At 44.9% G+C, this 19,885-nt stretch overlaps 2 protein-coding genes across 13 annotated transcripts in view; one reads left to right on the forward strand and one right to left on the reverse strand.

The window, feature by feature from the left end:
- Positions 1-10,494, reverse strand: part of NTAQ1 (N-terminal glutamine amidase 1) — a 35,756-nt gene extending 25,262 nt beyond the window's left edge. The window contains exons 1-7 of one of the 9 annotated variants that reach the window (XM_075743397.1): positions 9,899-10,488; positions 9,517-9,616; positions 8,849-8,899; positions 6,655-6,803; positions 6,207-6,331; positions 5,944-5,972; positions 501-1,142 (exon numbers count right to left, since the gene is read on the reverse strand). In XM_075743397.1, coding sequence (XP_075599512.1) covers positions 5,947-5,972; positions 6,207-6,331; positions 6,655-6,803; positions 8,849-8,899; positions 9,517-9,616; positions 9,899-9,972 — 525 coding nt within the window. In that variant the 5' untranslated portion in view covers positions 9,973-10,488 and the 3' untranslated portion in view covers positions 501-1,142; positions 5,944-5,946. Of the gene's footprint in view, positions 1-4; positions 439-500; positions 1,143-2,811; positions 3,087-5,943; positions 5,973-6,206; positions 6,332-6,654; positions 6,804-8,848; positions 8,900-9,516; positions 9,617-9,898 lie in introns of those variants that run through there. The other 8 variants (XM_075743393.1, XM_075743398.1, XM_075743395.1 and 5 more) reach the window with 8 other exon arrangements.
- A 58-nt stretch (positions 10,495-10,552) lies between these two features.
- ATAD2 (ATPase family AAA domain containing 2) overlaps positions 10,553-19,885 on the forward strand; it is a 36,557-nt gene continuing 27,224 nt past the window's right edge. Inside the window, exons 1-4 of one of the 4 annotated variants that reach the window (XM_075743381.1) lie at positions 10,553-10,881; positions 16,412-16,554; positions 17,060-17,109; positions 18,482-18,635. In XM_075743381.1, the coding sequence (XP_075599496.1) occupies positions 10,669-10,881; positions 16,412-16,554; positions 17,060-17,109; positions 18,482-18,635 (560 nt within the window). In that variant the 5' untranslated portion in view covers positions 10,553-10,668. Of the gene's footprint in view, positions 10,882-16,411; positions 16,555-17,059; positions 17,110-18,481; positions 18,636-19,885 lie in introns of those variants that run through there. The other 3 variants (XM_075743384.1, XM_075743382.1, XM_075743385.1) reach the window with 3 other exon arrangements.

Below are 19,885 nucleotides of genomic sequence, written 5' to 3' on the forward strand. Positions count from 1 at the left end.
GCAGGAAGTGAAATATTCTCGTCAATTCAGAAGGATTGTGGCAAGGCATAACACAGTCCGTCAGAGAACTTTAATGAAAGGAAAAATTGTTTTAACAAAGCAAACAAGAACATTCCTGTGAACAGCAGATGGTCTAAGAACTGGTCAGTAGATGGCACTGAAGCAGTTTGAGAGCTATCCCTAGGCAAACCATAGTGAGACCTCTCCTGTTTTATTCAATTCAGGACATAACAGTCTCTCTCTGCCACTCTTCTTACTCACATGTTGCATCTGGATGACAGGCATGTTATGTTAGGCCTTACAGCTTTAGCAAACAGCTCAGCAAAAATGCATGAGAACACCACAAAGTCCCCTTCCTGAAGCAGATGAAGAGTGACAAACAGCAGAATTTACAGAAGAGACATCTGGATGATAAGTTGACAAACCAAGAGGATTTCTCTACAAAAGCAAGGAGGAGCATGCTTTATATAACATTTATACAAGGCCAAGAGCAGCAGAAATTATTTTTTTTTGTTTTTTAAAGATTTACATTACACTTGCAGTCCTCCTCAGGTGCTGTGGCTATTACACTAGCTTGCATTTGTGCATGCTCAGAGCCAATGCTTCCTCTTTGACACAATCCACTTTGGTATACGTACATGCTGTCAATGAGACCTAGCTGCCACATTCTGGGATTCTTGCATAATTTTATTTTTTTTAATCAAGTCTGACACTTTTGCCCCGAGCAGGGATGAAATAAAAGGCCATACGCTATCGGATGGCATTGTTAGCCAGGATACTTGTGGCTTCTGCCAACAGTAGTTAGAAAGCAGTGTTTCAGCCAAGCCTCAGCTTGGCTCACAGACCCTGGACTAACTCTACGTAATACCGAAGGGCTGCTGGAGGTGAGCAAGTCTGAAACAAAGCCTCCACGATTGGTTCTGCTGCTGCCTAACCTTGCAGGCACCTAAAATACTTAGAAAGCTGGGCTCTTCACAGACTTGCGTAGGTGTCTAGAGTTCTCGTCAGATCCCTCTCCCTTGCCTGAGCAGGGAGAGAAGCGTTTTTGCAGGCAGAGTTGGAAAGGCTGTTGCCACGCTCAGCTGGAGGGTGCTGGCCCCACAGCAGAGACATATTCAACTGTGCAAACCATCCTGGTCCATCTCGGTATAAACCAAAGCTGGTCACCTTAAGTTATCTTTCACAGAGAGTCATGTAATTTCAATAAGCCATTCACAATATTTAAAAACTTCTCTCCTTAGTCGTACCTTTATTGTCTCTAGCCCAACTTAATTCTTTACTTCCACAAAAGCTCATGAAATAACGACCTAACGTGACAGATTTGAGTTTTATTCTCAAGTGAGAGGAGCAGAAGGTTCCCATGAAGTGTGTATGAGCTACTTACACCCCTATCGGTGCTTCTTTTTTGCTTTCCCTACGAGCCACCACCACCTTGGAGAGGAGATACAGAAAGAAACTGCAGACATCTGCCTGGCCTCTGTCTAGCAGCTCACCTGTTGCATAGATGTGTCACACACAGTGCCTCCAGAATTTCTCAGCTGTTCTACTCATGCTCTTCAAAACACCACCAAAAAATCCCCAAACAAGTTAAACCCCATCATTTATGACTACCAGGGGTTTTAGGAATAACAAAGAGAACAAAAAGCCTTTACAAATCAATGCTGCCACTGCGCTACCAAACGCCTAGGGAGAACTGAAATTCAAACCACTGCTTTTCAAGAGCTGATGCTAACAGTTGTATATAAGCAGTAAGACCATCTGTTCCGAGTAATTTTGAAATGCACTGTGCAAGCTGTATTTTACACAGGCTTGCAGCAAGGAGGGCCGATCTCATCAGGACTCAAACTAAGCAGAATCAGAATTAATTTGTGGAGAGAAGACTTCAAAGCAAACCCCAGGCTGAGCTCATCAGCACTAGAAAGATGAACCTGTCCTCCAAATTGTGTCTTCTTAGTTTTTATTACTTGAACAAAGTACCAGACTCACCCTTTGTTTTCTTTCAACAGGAGGCCACTGGCAACCAGGTGGGACCAGGGGAATCTGCTGCAGCTCAGGCATGCTTATTCCAGCACAGCTGCTCTGAAGTAATGCTGGGTGGGGAAGCACGTGCACCGGTTAGGTTACCAGCTTCTCCTGGCACACACGACGGCAGAGGCGAGGCCGGAGCAATGCCAATAAGAAATGGAGGCCTAGCTCTGGGAAACAGCTAGAGCAGAGCCAGTTGCAAAAGGCTAAGGCTTAGCATGCGAGTTCAGATGAGCTATTGAGGAGTTTGAGGGTTTCTAGTTTAGATGGTTCATCTGGGGTTGTTTTTTTAAAAAATAATGCTAAGGTTCTTTAAAAAAAAAAATCACCTAGTTCCATCTTCGATTTCTTTAAGCATGGACTGGAATTTATGACTCAAGATAAGCTTCTTTTAGGTTTAATTTGCAACCCCATGAGCAGCACAAATACAGTGTAAGAATTACTCCTTTTGAGTTAGTAGTAGGAAAAAAAATTCTTAATTGGTTACTGATAGAGATTCCTCGATTCCATTCCAAAAGGAATTTCATGGTCATTAAACATTTCCTGGTATACTTCGTAAAAAAGGATCACTGGTCCCAGTATCCTGTCCTAGCTCCGCATGGGGTAATTACATTATCCTACTGATGGTCTTATTTAGCATATATTGACTTGATACTACAGAATTTCCTTTTCCAAAGTGCTATTCAGGCTTAGCAGCTGCTTTGCTCTGGATGAGGCAATATTGTAGTACCAAGAGAAAACACTGTTGTCTTTTAAGTTTATTAAAAGTTTTTAAAACCTAGTAGGATAAGAAGAGCAGTGTATAAAAATGTCACTAATACGCTTTCACACATAGCAAATTGTATCAACAGAATAGTACTGGGGTGCTGATTACCTTTAAATACCCAGACTTCATGGGCACATTTAACAGCACAGTGCTCATAGGTTAACAAAGACTGATACATTTGTCAGTCTTCAAACATATCTTTAACACCAAAGAAGATGTATAGCACACAGACGTAATATAAGAACCTTGTATGCTTTTGTAATTATCTTCTCAAGAGCTCAGGAATTTGGCCATTCTAAAGGACAGCAAAATAATAACAACAACGATAAATATAGTGCTCCAATCCATATGGGCCTCACAAACAAACTGATACTAAACCAATATGTGCTCAATTCTGTTAGCCATTAAATTGCAGTCACCTCTAATATGAAATACGTAAGCAATTTAATCTTATGCAAACACAAATTAACATGGAAAATAAAGTAGTCTATCTAAGTGAAACGGCAGGGAGAAAACCGTTATCTGCAATGGAATTTGGCATGGCCGTGAACATTAATACCCCAGGCTCTTTTATGATAACAAAAGGTCTGCCACCCATTTTTCCATCAAGTTTAAAATACGGCGCTTTTATGCCTGATAAAACTGTGCTGAGACGTTACTTTACCAGTCTCTAAAGGAAGAGAATTACCAGTTCCCCTTGTTGACAGCAATGCTTTCTAAACCTGGATGTTGGCCTGCAGGAAACGTGCTCCTCTACAGAACCGCATCGCTGAAGCGCAGGACTTAAGATTCAGCTAAAAGTTAAGCACCAGCTTGTTCCAGAACAGTTAAACCCTGACTTACAGCATTGTGCACGCTGAAGCACGCATCATTACAAGGTATCTCAGGTAAATAAAGGGAAGACAAAAAACAGCTTGAGAAACTGGTACTGAACAAAAGACAACCTGAACCAGACACCCTAGATCTGATACTATCTGTTCTTGTTCTAACTCAAACCTTGAAGCTACCTAGTCAATGATCTTCTGCCTTCAGTGGGCGCAGGGTAACCAGTTACTTTCGTCTGCAACATTCAGCCAACTGACCGGGAGATCAGAGCACACCAGCACGGAGCTGCAGCACTATGTCCACTTTGGGGTTCCTCAGTACGAAAAACCCACCAAAATACTGCCATACTGGAGTGAGCCCAGAAGAGGAATGCCAAGTTGTTCAGGGCGGAAGAACATGATATTTGAGGAAAGGCTGAGAGAACTGGGTCTGTTCAGTCTTAAACAGAGAAGATTCACAGTTAAGAAATTCTTCACTGTGAGGGTGGTGAGACACCAGCACAGGCTGCCCAGAGAAGCTGTGGATGCCCCCTCCCTGGAAGTGTTGAAGGCCAGGCTGGATGGGGCTTTGGGCAACTTGGTCTAGCAGAGGGTGTCCCTGCCCATGGCAGGGGGGTTGGAACTAGATGGTCTTTGAGGTCCCTTCCAACCCAAACCATTCTGTGATTCTATGATTAAGATTAAGAGATCTTAGCACTGTCTATAACGACCTGATCAGAGGACAGAGAGAAGATGGAGCCAGAGCCTTCTTGGAGGAGTCTGGTGACAGGACAAGAAGCAAAGAATGCAAGTTGGAACATGGGAGATTCTGATTAGATATGAGGAAATTTTTTATTTATTTATTTATTTATTTTTTCACCATGATAGCGATCAAATATTGGAACAGATTGTGCAGAGAGATGGTGGAATCTCCATCCCTGGAGGTGTTCAAGGTGAAACTGGACAGAGTCCTAAGGACCCCCTGTTTTGAGCAGGGTTGGACTGGATGACCTATGGATGCTCCTTTCAGTGTGGCAAGGTACAAAGCAAAGAAATAAAGCGTGGGAGGAATGAAGATCTGCTTGTCTTTCATTATCTATTAACATCACAGAGACAATCTGGAGGTTGGTTGAGACCATGTGGCTGCCGCGCATCAGCCAGGTAAAGCTCAGCCCAGCAAGACAGATAAGGGGAGAGTTACATAGTTGCAGCTATGGAGTCCTTCACTACAGCTGGAGGTACATGTACACATCTGCTGCTGTTTGAGTCATTCTGGAACTCATTATCCACAAGTAATATTTTCTACTCTTCTTATTTAAGTAGAAGGTTTCACCTTCCTGGTCTGGCCTGATCTATATTCCTCACACTTTCATTAGCTGCCAACTACGACAAGAATTAAGGTTTCCATAGGCAAAAAAGTCCTCAGTACCTCAGAGGCTCCAGCTAACAGGGAGCCATCCACTCCAGTCCAGACATTCTCCATTCGCTACACGACCTTTGTGTAAAATTTTGCTGGAGGTAGGGACCAAGACATAGAATTTAAGGTGGTTCATAACCTGGACTGTCTAGAAAACACCTAAAGCTTCACAATGAAGACTACATCTGTGCTCCTGCCCACATTCATAATTCATTTCTACTCTAGTGTGAAACACCAAGCTTCCTTAGAAGCCAATGCGAAGATTGAGAATTAACTTCCCAGCAACTTAAAACCACAATAAACTTGGACCTAAACACAAAACATGGTTTTTTGACCCTGCCTTCTCTAACACAAACACACAGCAGTACTGCATTATTAAAAAAGCAACAAAACCAAACATGCAGAGCAGTAACATGAAAACTCTTTCAAAGCAAAACTTCACCCCACTTTTCTCCATCTGGGAAGAAAATGAGAGGACAGACACATGGCGAATGTTAGCGGGCTTGCCAACCACATGATTAAATAAGCTGAAATGCTGTGTGATAAGAATGGTTTAAGCAGCTCTATAGAACAGAAGAGATGACAAGTCTCTACTTCTCTCTCTGCTTGGCCCAGAGGCTATTACCTAGACTATCACTTAAAAGAGGCTTAAGGCTTGGGGAAAAAAATGCTGACTTGTCAGTTTGCCTTAAAGAGTTCTCAGGTCCATTCACTTGGCAGAGAAACCTCAAACATCTCCTGCAGGCAAACCCAGCAGGCTGAGCAGAGCCTGAAAACTTCCTCCTGTCAAAACAACCTGCTCTGGCAGGATGGGACCTGTCAGCTAAAGTGTGGTGGAATCAGTGTGTTAAAAATTCACTTTGTGACCCCTAAGCAAGTTATTTGGCCTCCTTGCTTCAGTTCCCTTCTGTAAGGGGAACAGTATTACTTACCACTCATTCTCTGCTCAGTTCATGAAGATCAGTAATTCATGTTCGAGAATGGTAAATGCCAGGAGGCATGCAAGATTTTACACATTCAGAAAAGGAAGTGCCAAATGCTTCATAGCCCTATTTTATTTTTTTTTCCCCCATATGAAATAGTTAGCTGGATGTGCTTCTGGACACATGTTATGAAAGCACATTTATTTCTTGTGTGCATCTTGGACTATGTCATTCAACACTGTAAGCAGGAAAAAGGAGCTCTGGCAGCTTACCTGCAGTTTCGATGCAAGGGTATGAAGGAGGAGGTTTCTGCCACTTCCCATTTGCATCTTTCATATGAGATCTGTCTGAAGCAAACGTCTTCAAGTACAAATCTGCTCGAATCATTCTGATTTTCCTAAACAATGCAAAATTGTATCAAAAGAGATGCATATACAATACTGTCGGTCACTTAGGACAAAAGCCCTTTCCTCCCATCCAGGAGCATTAATCTCCTTCAATACATAAAACAGGACTATCGTGCCAAGCAGTTAACGAGAAACTACAGTAGGTAAGAAAAGGGCTTTTGATGATTAAGATAAAAAGCTTTAGAAAAATAAGGCAGTGCATTTATTTTACTAGAGTACAGCAAAAAACTTTTGTCACCATCCATCCACAAAGAGAACTTCAGCTTTGATTTCATGAAATAACATTCATGGTCTTTGTATTTTACATCATCACCTGTGAAATTCTGGATGAAGGCTGTCATCCAGCCTAAAGGCCTCCACGCTGTCCACGTCAAAAGGACACGGAAACGGCAACGCTGTGTCAAGATCGTAAACGAAGTTCTGCTCCCCGCCAGAAACATGAAGTAGAATAACATGGTAGTCCTGGGAAGAAGGGTAATCGCCATTAGTTAAACAGTTAATGAGAAAGTGGCAAAGGGAGTGGAAAAACAATGGTTCCTAGAAGCAGAAGCTACAGATCCTTTTCTTTAAATCCTGCATTCTGCCCATGAAGTATTAAGCCTGTAACACTTCTGGCACCAGGAGAGAGATTTCCTCACACCTGTCTTGCCCATCGTGCTTTTCAAGAAACCTTGGTATTCTCTCCATTCCTCTGCAGCCCCCTTTGATTTAAGCCTGGGCAGCTAAACTAAAGTTTATGCTACTCCTAAGAAAATAGCAAACCTCTTTCATGCCCCACGTCAAACCACAAAAGTTACGTGGGATAAGCATTTTTGTCTTAGACTCAGTCCTAAATAAAAGTTCACGATATATGACGATAGCTTAACGTTAAAATGATCTAGCGATCTCTTCTAATAAGAGATGTTGTACCTGTTGAAGAAACATGGTCTGTGAATTTGAGTGCTGAGTGTTTGGCTGCCAGAAGCCGCTGAAAAAACAGCATGCAACTGAAAAAGCAGCAAACGGCTCAGATCAAGGGGACTGTAGGAGTGAGACAAATTCTGGTATTAGCTCTTGAAGCTGCGACAAAATGCATGCGGGACTAAATCACACTTTTTCAAGATAATGATTTTGTCTTGACACTGGGGTTCTGAGGTGCAGTTTCACTCCTTAACTTGTAAGAAACATGGGTGTGGTGGAGGTTTGGAGAAATTTGAGTTACTTAGGTGTCAGGTACGTACACTGCTGTTTTCCAAAACTAAATTGAAGGTAGCTGTTAACAGCTTACTAAAGCTTACATTAAATCCAGTCACAAAAAGAGTATGAAGCACTGTCTTTTGACACTTTCAATATTAAACAATCCTAGCCACAAAGGGCCTGGAATGGAAAAGATCTTAGGCAAGCTACTGTGTCAGACCGAAGACACGTGTACACTGTAGGCAACACTATTTAGAAGAATTTGTTACAGACTGTAAGAAAATTAACTACAAGCTTTACAAATCCTGCGATCCACTGAAACATCCAAGTTAAAACACCTTTCGATCCATGAATTTTTATGGGAAATCCACAGTCTGCAGCGACCTTTCCTGACCCTCCTGTTCCTTCTTAGATCATCTTTGTAACATTTGGATCTCTTTTTAAACTAAATCTTTTTTTGTAATATAAATGTACTGATATTTTGAGAGAGAATGAGTGATTCAGAAATCACAGAACTTCAGAAGTTTGCAGATTATTTTGCAGAATTTCAGACACAGAAATTGCCACAGTAAATAGAGGTTTTTCCATACCAGATAACTGAAAGAACACTATGAGGATACATATTTTAAAAGAATTCTGTAGTGGTAAGTACTGAATTATGTTCATTGATCAAACGACACTCCAAAGCCACCATTTATGTGTCAGTTTAATTGCTGATACCCGATACATATATTACTTATATTTTTCTATCCTCTGTCAGGCCTACATGGATATTTTCATCCATCTACTTCTTACAAATACAGACATCTACTTACAATTCTACAAAGCTGGTAGCCTCAACAATACTAATTTTCACAAATCTGTTATCTACTCTTACCAACATTAAGGTTTGTCACCTGTAGGTTTTACTGGCTGTCTCACTGATAATTTACTATGAATGGTAAAAATGAGCACCAGATATAGGCTCTTCATAAGCCTGTTGTAAAAGAATGATACATATTAATACAGAACTGGTAAAGAATGGTTGAGGTTGGAAGGGACCTCTGGAGGTCATCTGGTCCAGCCCCTGCTCAAGCAGGGACACCCAGAGCAGCTGACCAGGGCCGTGCCCAAGATGGCTTCTGAGTACTCCAAGCATGGAGACTCCACAACTCCTCTGGGCAACCTGCTCCAGTGCTCCATCACCCTCAGGGTAAAAAAGTGGGGTTTATGTTCGGATGGAACAGTTTGTTACGGTAAAGATGGCTGACACTGCCCATGTCTGATCCTGCAGCTATCAACTACAGAAGCACGTGCTCAAAATTCCCGAGAGAGAGAAGAGAATGCCTTACCCAGACAACAGGCTCATCTCCATGTCCCGATTTCTGCTTCCAGAGTGGAATCTGAAAATTGTAAGTGAATAAATCTGAAGTGAATAAAACCTTTCAGATTCATACAGATTAATGTGGGTTAATTGGTTAGTTCTTTGCTAACCTATCCATTCATCAACTTACATCTGTGCCGCAGTCAGAAAATTTTCCCTAGTTTCTGTCTTTCAGGAGCATGAAGTTGGAGATACGATTCTGGACCACATAACATAATCATTCCCCTGAACCCACAGATTACAGGGGAGAATTCCCCAGAGCTCATAAGGACATCATGCCTCTTCCCACGGTTCTCAAAGCACAACTGAAACATCTCACGTGGTGTGGTTTGCACACCTCTGAGCCAAAGTGAACTACAAGAGGGTTTTGGACCATGTCTCACTTAGAGGTTGGGCTGTGGTCTGAGAGCATGTCTCACCTATGTTGGGCTGGGGTTAAAATGCCTGGACCCGTGTCTCACCTACGTTAGACTATGGTCTAAAGGCCTGGGCTGGGCTTAAAATGCCTGAGCCCATGTCTCGGCTATGCCGGGCTGTGGTCTAAAGGCCTGGGCCCAGGTCTCAGCTAGGCTGGGCTGCGGTCTGAAGGCCTGAACCTCGCCATCGCTGCCTTCAGATCACATCTCATAGACTCACCATCCTCCGATCATTGGATATGAAAACAGCATAAAATTCTTCTAAAGGGTACTGATCCTGACTCCTGATGTAGTCACAAAGTTTCCAAACATTTTCTTCACTGCAAAACACAAGAACCGATTATATTTTTTTTCACCCCAACTTCCTCCCTAGTGAACAGAAGCGAGCCAAGAGGCGATGCCTGCTGGAGAGTGGCCCAGGGTGAACTCCATTTGCGGCCGGAGCCTCTCCAGGTCGCACACCTATTTACGAGAACTCTCCGAGCCGAGGCACAGGCTGACACAACGCGCCATTATCGCTCACGACTCTCGCCGCCTCACGGCGGGGTGTCACTCGCCTCACGGCTCCCTCCCACCCGCGCACCGGCCCCGGCGGCCCTTACCAGTAGCAGCTGGTGTAGGCGCAGGCGGGGCGGGGCGGCACCGCCACCTCGTAGGCGGCCGCCGGCCGCGCCATTGCCGGCCTCGTCAGGGGGGGTGAGGGCGGCGCAGGAAGTGCTGAGCGCGGCGGGAGCCACCGGCTACGACTTCCCCGAGGAAACGCGGCCGCGCGGTGGGACCGGCATTCCGGGTCGCCTCAGGCGCTTGCCGGGCGCCGCCGGAGTAGCGGCCGGGGGTGCGGGAAGAGCGGCCCCGCTCGCCCGGGGATCCTTGAGGCGGGGTGCGGAGGGACGAGGAGACACTCCGCCGCACGGGGAGCGGCCCCTTTAAGCGGAGGCCCCGGCAAGCCCGGCGGCTCCGCCCCCTGCCGGCGGGAAGCGGCGGCGGGACGGGCGCAGCTCGCGCCGCCGAGCCAATCGCACGCCGGCAAAACAACCTGCTTGAACTTTTACGCGCCAAAAATATCGAAGATCGCAGCGCCATATGTGTGTCCCTCCGCTACCTGGGCCGGGACTAGCTAGCGGAGGGAAAAGCGGCGGCGGGGAGAGCCGGGGCGGAGTAGAGCGCGTGCTGCTGGCCTCCGCGAGAGTGGGCGGCGGCGGCGGCGGAGGAGGAGGAGCCGCGGCGGCGGCGGCGGCCCTCGGGACGTGCGGAAGGAAGGCGGGAAGGCGGCGAGGCGGAAGGATCCGGGGGAAGGGCGGAGACCCAGCGGCGCGCGGGCTCTGGCGGCAGAATCGGGCGCGGGGCCGAGGCGGCCCCTCATCGCTCCGCCATGGTGATCCTGCGGAGCAGCGCCGCCCGCCCGCCTGGCCCGGCCGCCCGCGACAGCCGGTGCCGCCGCCGCCCCCCCTTCGAGCTTATGGACTCCAGCTCCGAGTTCATTTCCTTGGAGCCCTCCTCGCTCAGTACCCGCCGCATCTGGACGCGCTCCGGGGCCGCCGCTAGGGCCGCGGGATCCAGGGGGACCAGGAGAACCGACGAGGCCGTGAGTACGAGGGGGGCGGGCGGCGGTTCCTTTCGGCTCTGCCGTGGCTCCGCGGGGATACGGGCCTCGGGCTGTGGGCCCGGCGGGTCTGGGGAGGCGCCTGGTGGCTGCGCGGCGGGGAAGCCGTGGCCGGGGGGTGCCGGTGCCGGCCGGCAGCCTTCGGGAGTTGTTGAGGGGAGCTGGGAAAGCCGAGTCCCCGCGCAAAAGCACCAGAGACCGGTGTCATGTGGAGGAGAAAAATAGGGACAAACCGAGTATTTAGGGTCAGCGCCTACAGCTCCGGTCGGTTGCGCGGCCGGGCGTGAGGAAGTAGTCGGGGTCGCCCTCCGCAGCCGGCCGGGTGTCCCATGTGTCGTCCGTCCGTCCCCCCGCCGCCCATTTCTGGTCACCCCGCAGCTAAAGGGGGGGCTCGGCACAACCTCTGGTCTGGGGGACCACGAGCAGCGTCCTGGGAGACACTCACTGGGTCACCTGCAGCCCCATGAATATAAACTTTTAGCGTTGCTTTATGGTTTGGTGTGTTACCTCCTTCCCCCCACTTCCCGGTTTGTTTTGATTAAATTTGTTACTTAAAAAGTTGGCTTTAAAAGATCTTAGAGACCGCTTTGCTTTAATTGTGGTAATGCTCATGGAGAGAGCGCACACTGTTTTGATGATAAAAATGCATCAAAACCAGCGCTCAACACAAAATAGACGTGACCTGTAACTGCAGTTTAGGTGTCCTGAGGTGCCTGTGAAATACTCCTTAGTCAAGTGTACATAGGTAATGCTTTGGATGCTTTAAAAACCAAGCTCTTTTTAGAAATCAGGACTAATTTGTACTTAATTAAACCACTTATGTGCATAACCTAAAATGGTGAACGTTTTACTTAAGCTTTTTATAGTTTTAGGAAAAACCCTAGTAGAAAAGAGAAAACTTACATGATTATACAGGATGTTTAGGTAGTCCACGCTATCTGCATCTCAGTGTTGCTACTTGAATAACTGAACCATTTCACTTTGAGAAGTTCATTGTTTTTTAATGTAGTCTTCAAAAGCTAAAACTCTTATCTGCTCTTTCCGAGTCAGGCTTTTCTCTGCAGGGTGTCCTGCATTTCCATCACAAATACAGGCAGACCAGATCCAACTCAGAAGTGGTCTGCTCTTCAGGGGAGCCTTGCCTTGGAGTGATGCTTGTCGTGGACTCTGTTTCCTTCCAACAGAACTCTTTCAGGATTTCCAGTTGATTGGATTAATTTTATTTTTTTTCATTATTTTCAAGACTCTTGAACTAAGAAGGAAGAAGTCCTTGGGGCATGTGTGGTGTTTTGCTGGGTTTCTTGTTGGGTTTAGGTTTTTGTTTGTTTGGTTTTTTTTTTCGTTGCAAACAGGCATGGAATCTGCTTAAAGATCACTGCTTTGCTTTTTCAGTCTACCCTAGAAATGGTTGTCAGGGACTACAGGGAATTCAGCTGCCTGTTGCACATGGGGGAAGGCTGAGCAAAGTTAGGCAGATAAAGCAGCTGGCACGTGTTCTCAGTGTGGCGATGAGGAATGAGGAAGCTAGATGTAAACCTTTCACTGAAACCAAAGCAGAATCATTATTATGAAACTGGCTGTAAGGTTCTTTTTTGTTTTGGTTTCTTTCTTTCTTCTTTCTTTTTTTTTCCCTTTTGCAGACCTTTCCCATGCTTTGAGGCATGGAGTCATTCTTACTTTACGTTTCGGAGGGCTGGACTTTGCTGGAGCTTTCTAACCGCAGAGACAATGCAGAAGCGCATGAGATGATCCTGGTGCTAGCTGCATGTTCAAGTCCTAATGCCTCTTTCCTAACTTGTTGATGTGCAAGGACTTGGTGGTGGCAGCTTTTGCATTTTTTTCTGATGTCAGCAAGCGGTTTATCTCTAGGTAGTTAGCTTACCTCATCCACAGAGAGTAAGGAGCATACAGCAGAAGGCTTAAGGTAAACTGGCATCTGATGGGTTTATCCTCTTCCAAGTTTCCGGCCCCATGGCAGATCCAGAGTGGCTAATGTCCCTTTGGAAGCTGCCTTATCTGCAGGTCTGTAAACCTGGTGTAATTCCTCAGGCTGGACAAGATTGTCTTGTGACCTGTACTTGAGACCTGTGTGCTCCTGAGTTCCCTCTTCATCTGGGCAAAGTGGAAACTGGCACTTTTCCAGGCTGAAGAGTGCTTCATGCCTTGTCTGTGTAGGGACCTCAGCATCAGAGTTCACAGCCTTGTTGCCTGAGCACATACGTCTGTTCCGACAGTACCTCAACATAGAGTGACTTCCTCAGAGACACCAGATAGCTAAACACAGCTCTTATAAAAGACTTTTTAGAAACAACGGCTAATCACTTCCTATAGCATGAGAAAAGTAAGAAAATATGAAATGCTTTCAAATTTTGAAATACTTCACAAAATTCTTTCATCCAGTTGCTTTATCTTTCCAGTTTAGCCATTTGCTTCTACTGAATTTCAGTCCTTGAGTGTGTTTTTTCAGCCTGATAAGGTTGATAAGAGCTAGTTACTCTTGCTCTGCTGGCAGCTTGCTGGAGTTAACCTGATGGTTCTTGGTGTCTGCCATCTCCTGGAACTGGGATGCCCTCCTAGGAACGGAGGGCAGTCAGAGTTAGCAATATACCTTGTTACTGCTTTGCCTGTGTCCTTGTTTGAGCCACGATTAAGGTAAAAAGACAGTCCTGAGGATCATGAATATCACAAGTATTGTATTGTGAACATTGTATTAAAACTGTGTTTTTAAAAAGCAAGCAAGTGCATAAGTATACATAGAAAGATCTCCCAGGTCACTATGCTGTTTTGTTCTTTTTTTTTTCTCCTAACATCTGCGCTGACATTCTCTAAGTATTTGTTATTCTTTTAGTCTTGGATATGGCCCAGAGATTTGTGAAGCGTATTATTCCAGTCATCTTTTAACTGATATCGCAAACCTTTAAGATTTGTCCCAAGGAATATTTACTTCTAGATCAATGAAGCAGAAATAGCCAAAGTGGCAGGTATAACTTGTGTATCTTGAAGTTTAAGCAAGCTGAATCTTCCAGAGTTGCTTCCAACTTTGGAGTCTAATTTCACAGGTGAACATGTATTTAGAAATAAAGCCTCTTACTTAACATATCCTTATTTGAAAGTGCTGTATGTTTGGAGTGGCTGAATCTGGTAGCCTTATGGACAGTACAAATGGCCTGATCCTTCTTCCCTCTCTGGCTGATCAGGATGAAAACCCATTAGTGGGAAAACACACACAGATGCACCTACGTCACATGGGTCCCTGTACAATTTGGGTTTGGGTGCCCAGTTTGTCTGTAGCTGCCTCCAGGGGCTGGCAGCCAGCTGTGTAAGCCCCAGAGGTGCACAGGCCTGCTCCAGCTGCTGGTATTTAGATCCCATGTGCGCGCACACATATACACACGCACGTACTATGTATACCCCTCTGTCACTGTCCTTAGACGCTCAGTCAAACCAGTAACTGGCCCCGAATGACCTGCTCTCCCAGTTACCTCATGTGCAGAGACAGATGGGTCCCTGGCCCAGACCTATGGCCTCTCCAGTAGCTGTCCCCCCCCCCGCCCAGTGTCTCCCATACCTGGCCCAGACTGGTGCCCTTTCCAGTACCTGGTTCCCAAAAGTGAAGCCACTTGCTAGCTGATGCTGGCTTGGTGTCTGTTAGCAATGGTGCAGGCTGTGAGGAGCTGCAGCCCTTTCTCCTGTTGCTGCTGCTCAGACCTCTGTGCCCCGGGAGGCAGAAGTGCCATTAAATGAACAAGAAGCCAGGACAGGCTGTGATGATGGGCATCCCCCAGTGAGTCATATTCTAGGCAGAGGCCCTCGCTTGGTCTGTTAGGTGACCCCAAGGGCTCTCCTGCCTGCACCCCTGGGGGGTCCCTCACCCTGGAGCTGGGCCTTGGGCTGAGCGATGGCCTCACGAGGAGCGGGGCCGGGCTGTTCCCCTGCCGCTGTGTTACTGGGGTGCCTCTGCCCACCCGTGCTTCCCCGCTGCCTTTGGTTTATGCAGATTAGCCTTTAATCACATAACCCAATGTTATAGGCAGTTCCCAGGCATGCCTATACATTTTGTAGGACGATGTATAAGCCATAGGCATCCAGCTGTAGGAATACTATGAGTACGTTTGCAGGTGAGATTATTTCTTGGTCTAGGGGTTTTTTTCTAGTTGTCTCAGTGGCGAATGCTGAAAGTATTGGTTTAAGTCTTTATATACTCCTGTGTGTGAGTGTGCACAAAACCTGCCTTCAAATAAATGTAGGGCTCTGACAAATTAAAAATAAGTTGAAAGGCATTCTGCTACAATTTCTGTCTTAAACCTTTGAGAGGAAGAATGTGAAAAGTGACTCTGACAGACCAGACTGCCTGTCATTAAGCTTTAGGTCTTGTTACATCCATCTATGCTGGATCTGAGAACTATAAAATATCTTTAGGGGTTTCATCTCAGATGCCCCAACGTAAAGCCAGATATGGGAAAGCATATCACGAGGCCTCACTCCACCAGCTTGGAGAACTGCAGGAAGCGAGGCGCTCTTTAAAACGAGCGATGAAGGAAAGGTGATTGCAATCCTCCTCGTCAAAAGGCCTGTCTTATCACAACCTGTTGTGCGGTGAACGTTGGGGATGACTTGTTCAAGGTTGTCTGAAGAGAAGACCGTCAGGATCGCCCAGCTCTGTGGCTCAGGGCTGACCCTCCAGCAGCGGGCGGCCACAGCTCTTGCTGTGTGGCACTGCAAGGGCATTGCGTGCGTGGCATTGCTCTCCTGTAGCCGCGTTCTTCACGCTTCTGTTATCATCTCCATCAGCTACTAATGGAAGTACCTCTTGGTAAAGTTAGTGCCAAGAAGTGAAAGAATCTGGTCTGTTTTCTGCCCTTTTCAGTGTGAGACTTAGTTTGGCGTACTCCTAATGAAACTTTGGGTTGGCTGAACAAACTGAACAAGCCCCCTCTCATGGGTATAGCTTTCCCCCTCACATAGGAAAGGTGATAGTACTTATCCTCTTTGCAGAAATGCCAATGTGAACAAGATTAACAGCCATAAAAAAGTGTATCTTGAGTTCCCTTTGGTTTCCCGGGGATAAATACCATCCTCTTGAAGGAAATCTTGCAGTTATAAATGGAACAGAGAGAGGAAGAGAAGCTCTCCTCACTAGATTTTAATCCCAGGACATGCAAAGTCAAGCTTGACTGCTCCTCTGAACCAACTTTTGAAATAAAAGATTTGGGGTTTTTTAATGAAACACTAAGTTTATATGAAAGGCTTTGCCGCAATAACTTTTTGAAAGGATATTAAGCTCAAGTCGTCCACAAGAAGAGGGTGGCAGAGGGGAGCTTTAGCTTTGAAAGTTGGGGTTTTTTTCTGAGAGCTACTTCTTGGTGTGTGAGTTACCTGCTGTTAGTTGCACCGCTATTGAATCAGGAGTGTTACAGAATAAACTTGCCTAAATGAGGCAGAACTTCCTTCTTAACTCAATATATGTGGTTCAGATAAATACGTTCTTATTTCTTTTTTTTTTTTCCCCTAGGAATTTTCCTCTGGCAAAATGGAATGTTTCAATGGACACTCTTTAAGATCAATGAGAAAAAACATGCCGCCCTGTTCAGACTCTAGCTTTGACAAAAGCATGGAAATATTAAGTGAAAATGTCAATCGAAGACACTTTACAAGGTATTGTATTTCTAGGTGTTCAACCTCCGTTCAATTTATAGAAAGAAAAGTGAAAGCATGCACGAGTCACATCACGATACACCTACAGCTAAAAATCTGCAGAGGGATAGGATTATGTTAATATCAGTGCCAGTATCTTAGAACTAGAATCCCTCTTCTTAGTAAAAGTCTTCTGCTTGTATAAAAAGCATGTATCTTTTCCCGACTCCTTTGAGATCTCTCCTCCGCTTTGATTACTGAGATGTTATTTGTGCTGTTGAGACTTCAAGGTTAGCAGGTTAGGAAATGTCTGTCCTTATAGAATTGTGCATATGCTATGCAGCAGACATCTGAATCCTTGTGGTCCGCAGGCTTTTTTTTGCGTGATGTGGAGCACCGGATTGTAAACTTGGTGAAGTTCCCCAGTCTTGAGGGGAACAATGCAATACGATATGATATGCTATAATACAAAAATTCGAATACAACAATTCTTTTCTCCTTTTCTCTGTCTTCTTTCTTAACGTAGGCAGTTGGCAAAGCCGAAATCAGACCCCAAAAAAGAAGAATATAAAGAAGGTGAGTAGTGATAATTCCTTAGGATTCCTTTTTAGCCTGGTTTCTGAGAAGGATTGTGTTTGGTCACTCTATTGAACTTGGCTCCAAAAACTTCTGCACTCATCAGCCAAAATCAGCTGAAGTTGTGAGAATAGGTACCTCAAAGGCAGTGAATTTCCCATGGGTTGTATGAAGAGAGGTAGGTGCAAATAGGAGGATATGCTATTAATTCCTTGCAGGCTTGGGGAGAACGCAGTGTGAATCCCAGCCTGCTCTTAGGCACTGGAGAATCTGTTCCTTAGCTTGGGTTTCTTCATGACATGGATTTTCTGGAGTCTGCAGGACACAAATTGATTGAAAATCAATCGTTCTTGCAAATAGGAGGGAATATTGCAGTATTATATGTGAGTTAGAAAGTAATTCAGGCCCGAGAAGCACAAACCCACAGACACGAGGAAGGTGTCACTGAAGTTCAGCGATTTACCTTGGAACTGAATTGCGGTGTGGAGTACACAAACAGGCTCGGTGCCGTGAAGCTGCTTGCTGGCAGCTGGGAAAATCTGTTATTTGCAGGCAGCGTCCTGCCAGCCGCAGGCTGAACACAGGAAGGGGCCTGAAATGCACTTTGTCTGTAGTAATTCAGGTTCTAATTGTGCACTACTTTCTCATTGACCTCTCTTAATTATTTTAATGACAGTGTGTGGTGGCTTGACCCTGGCTGGAGGGCAGGTGCTCCAGCGTGGGTCCCCCTGTAGCCCTGCCCTGCTGCCCAAACTTTGCCATGCAAACCCAGGACATAGTGCAAGTAACAAACCTGTGGCAAAGGATCCTGCATGGCAAATACTGGGCAGATCTTTTTCTAAACCAGCAAGCGTTTGAGCTCTTTGATATTTGGGAGTTTATCTGGAGACATTTCTTATCTTCTAGAGCTTTTGTGTCATGATGCAGAAAATGAAAGCCATGTATGCTTAAACAGTGTACTAAAACTAGGCATCTTAAGAGGAGACTTCCCACATAAACATTTTTTAAAAAAAACAAACTATCAGATACAATTTTACATGAATGGAGTGAAAACCCCTTAGAGAGACGTATTTGTTGTTTCACTTTTCCAGAAAGAAGTAACTGGAATAAACTTACCTCCTGCATGAAAGAAAAACTGTGTGTTTGTTTTCATCAGATTGGCTTTCTAGACTAATAAAAAGTTGCTATACAAGTCATGCTTTTAACATAAGTCATTTAAGTTGAATGCTGTGGTTGTGACAATATCTTCTAATTCCGTATTTAAAGAAAAAATCCATGGCAGTTTTTTTTTACATTTTACCAGAATAACGGTGAAATAAAGGGAATAACATATCTTCTGTCTCAAAATATCTCATATATTAACGTATTTTAGTCAACAGAACATTGAAGACTAGAGCCGATGCAAAAGCTGCAGAACAAGTCCATGAAGAAAATGGGGATTTGGAGGTCCGCCGAAGCTGCAGGCTTCGACAAAGCCATTACACCACTACAAATCAATCTGTTTTATTTGACAAACTTATAACAAAGTGAGTGAGATTTTTGTCATCATCTTGCAAAGCTACTAAAATGAGCTTTACTAGCAAGCCTTTGTGAATAATATCAGCTAGGAACTTTCTCCTTTTGACAACAGAAAAAGGCATTACTGTTCCTGGTAGCAAGAGCTAAATGTATTCAGTGGTTAGGCTGAGACTACATATAGGCTACAGCCTTGTGATAACTGCTGGGCTCAGGTGCCCTCCACTGTAGAGTCCCACCAGGATGCAACCTCTGCTAACATTCCATTTCCATTGGTCAGGTAGGGTGTCCTTCTCTGCCCGTATGTCCTGTAATTATTGTTAATACACTGATTTAGGTAACGTGTGGGGCCTTTGTCCTTCGCAGCCAAGCTGTTTAACCTGAGTCTTTTGGAAATAGATGCTTGTGGCTGTTTAAGACTTCCAGATTGGAGAGCGTGTGTGTGTATGAGGATGTGTTTGGAAAGTGCTTCACGTGTAAAGAGTTTGGGCACAGCCAATGTTTAAAATGGCCCCTGGTGTCTTCATTTTGTGATTGCCAGTTGCAGAGAGATCTTCGTCCTAGAGCATCTTCTCTGTACAGGCTGGGTGGGTTTATGTGTTGTGAACCAAAACAATCACTTTACGGTGTGACTTTCAGTAGATTTAACTTGCCCTCTAAATCAATTTTCTTAGCATCGGAAGCGCCTTCATTTTTAATTAACTTTTCTTCCATGCTTATGAATATTTGTATAATGCTTGGTTGAGTTGAGATACTGAGGAAAGTTGGATACAGCCAAAGTGAAGTCATCCTAGCATATATAGTCATGGGAAATCAACACGAAACTTAAATTACAGTTAAGAGAAGCAGCAGCAACCTGTTGTCTGAGGAAGGCTGTGAACTAAACATGACTTAATGCTATCATGCAGAGCAACTTAAGCGCTATTAAAAACTGCTATAATTTCTTTCTGTTATATTGCTATGATCTTCAGAATTCTTTTTTCCTACTAAATTAGATTCTTTTTTTTTTTGACCGTGTTCAGTGAGAGGGGAAAATAAACCTGAAAACAGTGTCTGCAAATCCTCGATCGCTTGTTCTTAACTCTCTCTATAAAAAAGTAAACATTTGACCTGATTTTTAAGTAGTGTTAAAAAACTTGGTTAAGTGTCAATGACTCTTACTTTGTGCATACTATATTAAAATGTCATGCTGATTATGTGTACTGTTTTAAACATTTTTGTTTGTACTTGCCTATCTTTGTTCTTACATGTCAACTTTTTG

Source organism: Balearica regulorum, chromosome 2 (genome assembly GCF_011004875.1).
Source record: "Balearica regulorum gibbericeps isolate bBalReg1 chromosome 2, bBalReg1.pri, whole genome shotgun sequence".
NCBI classification, from domain to species: Eukaryota; Metazoa; Chordata; class Aves; order Gruiformes; family Gruidae; genus Balearica; species Balearica regulorum.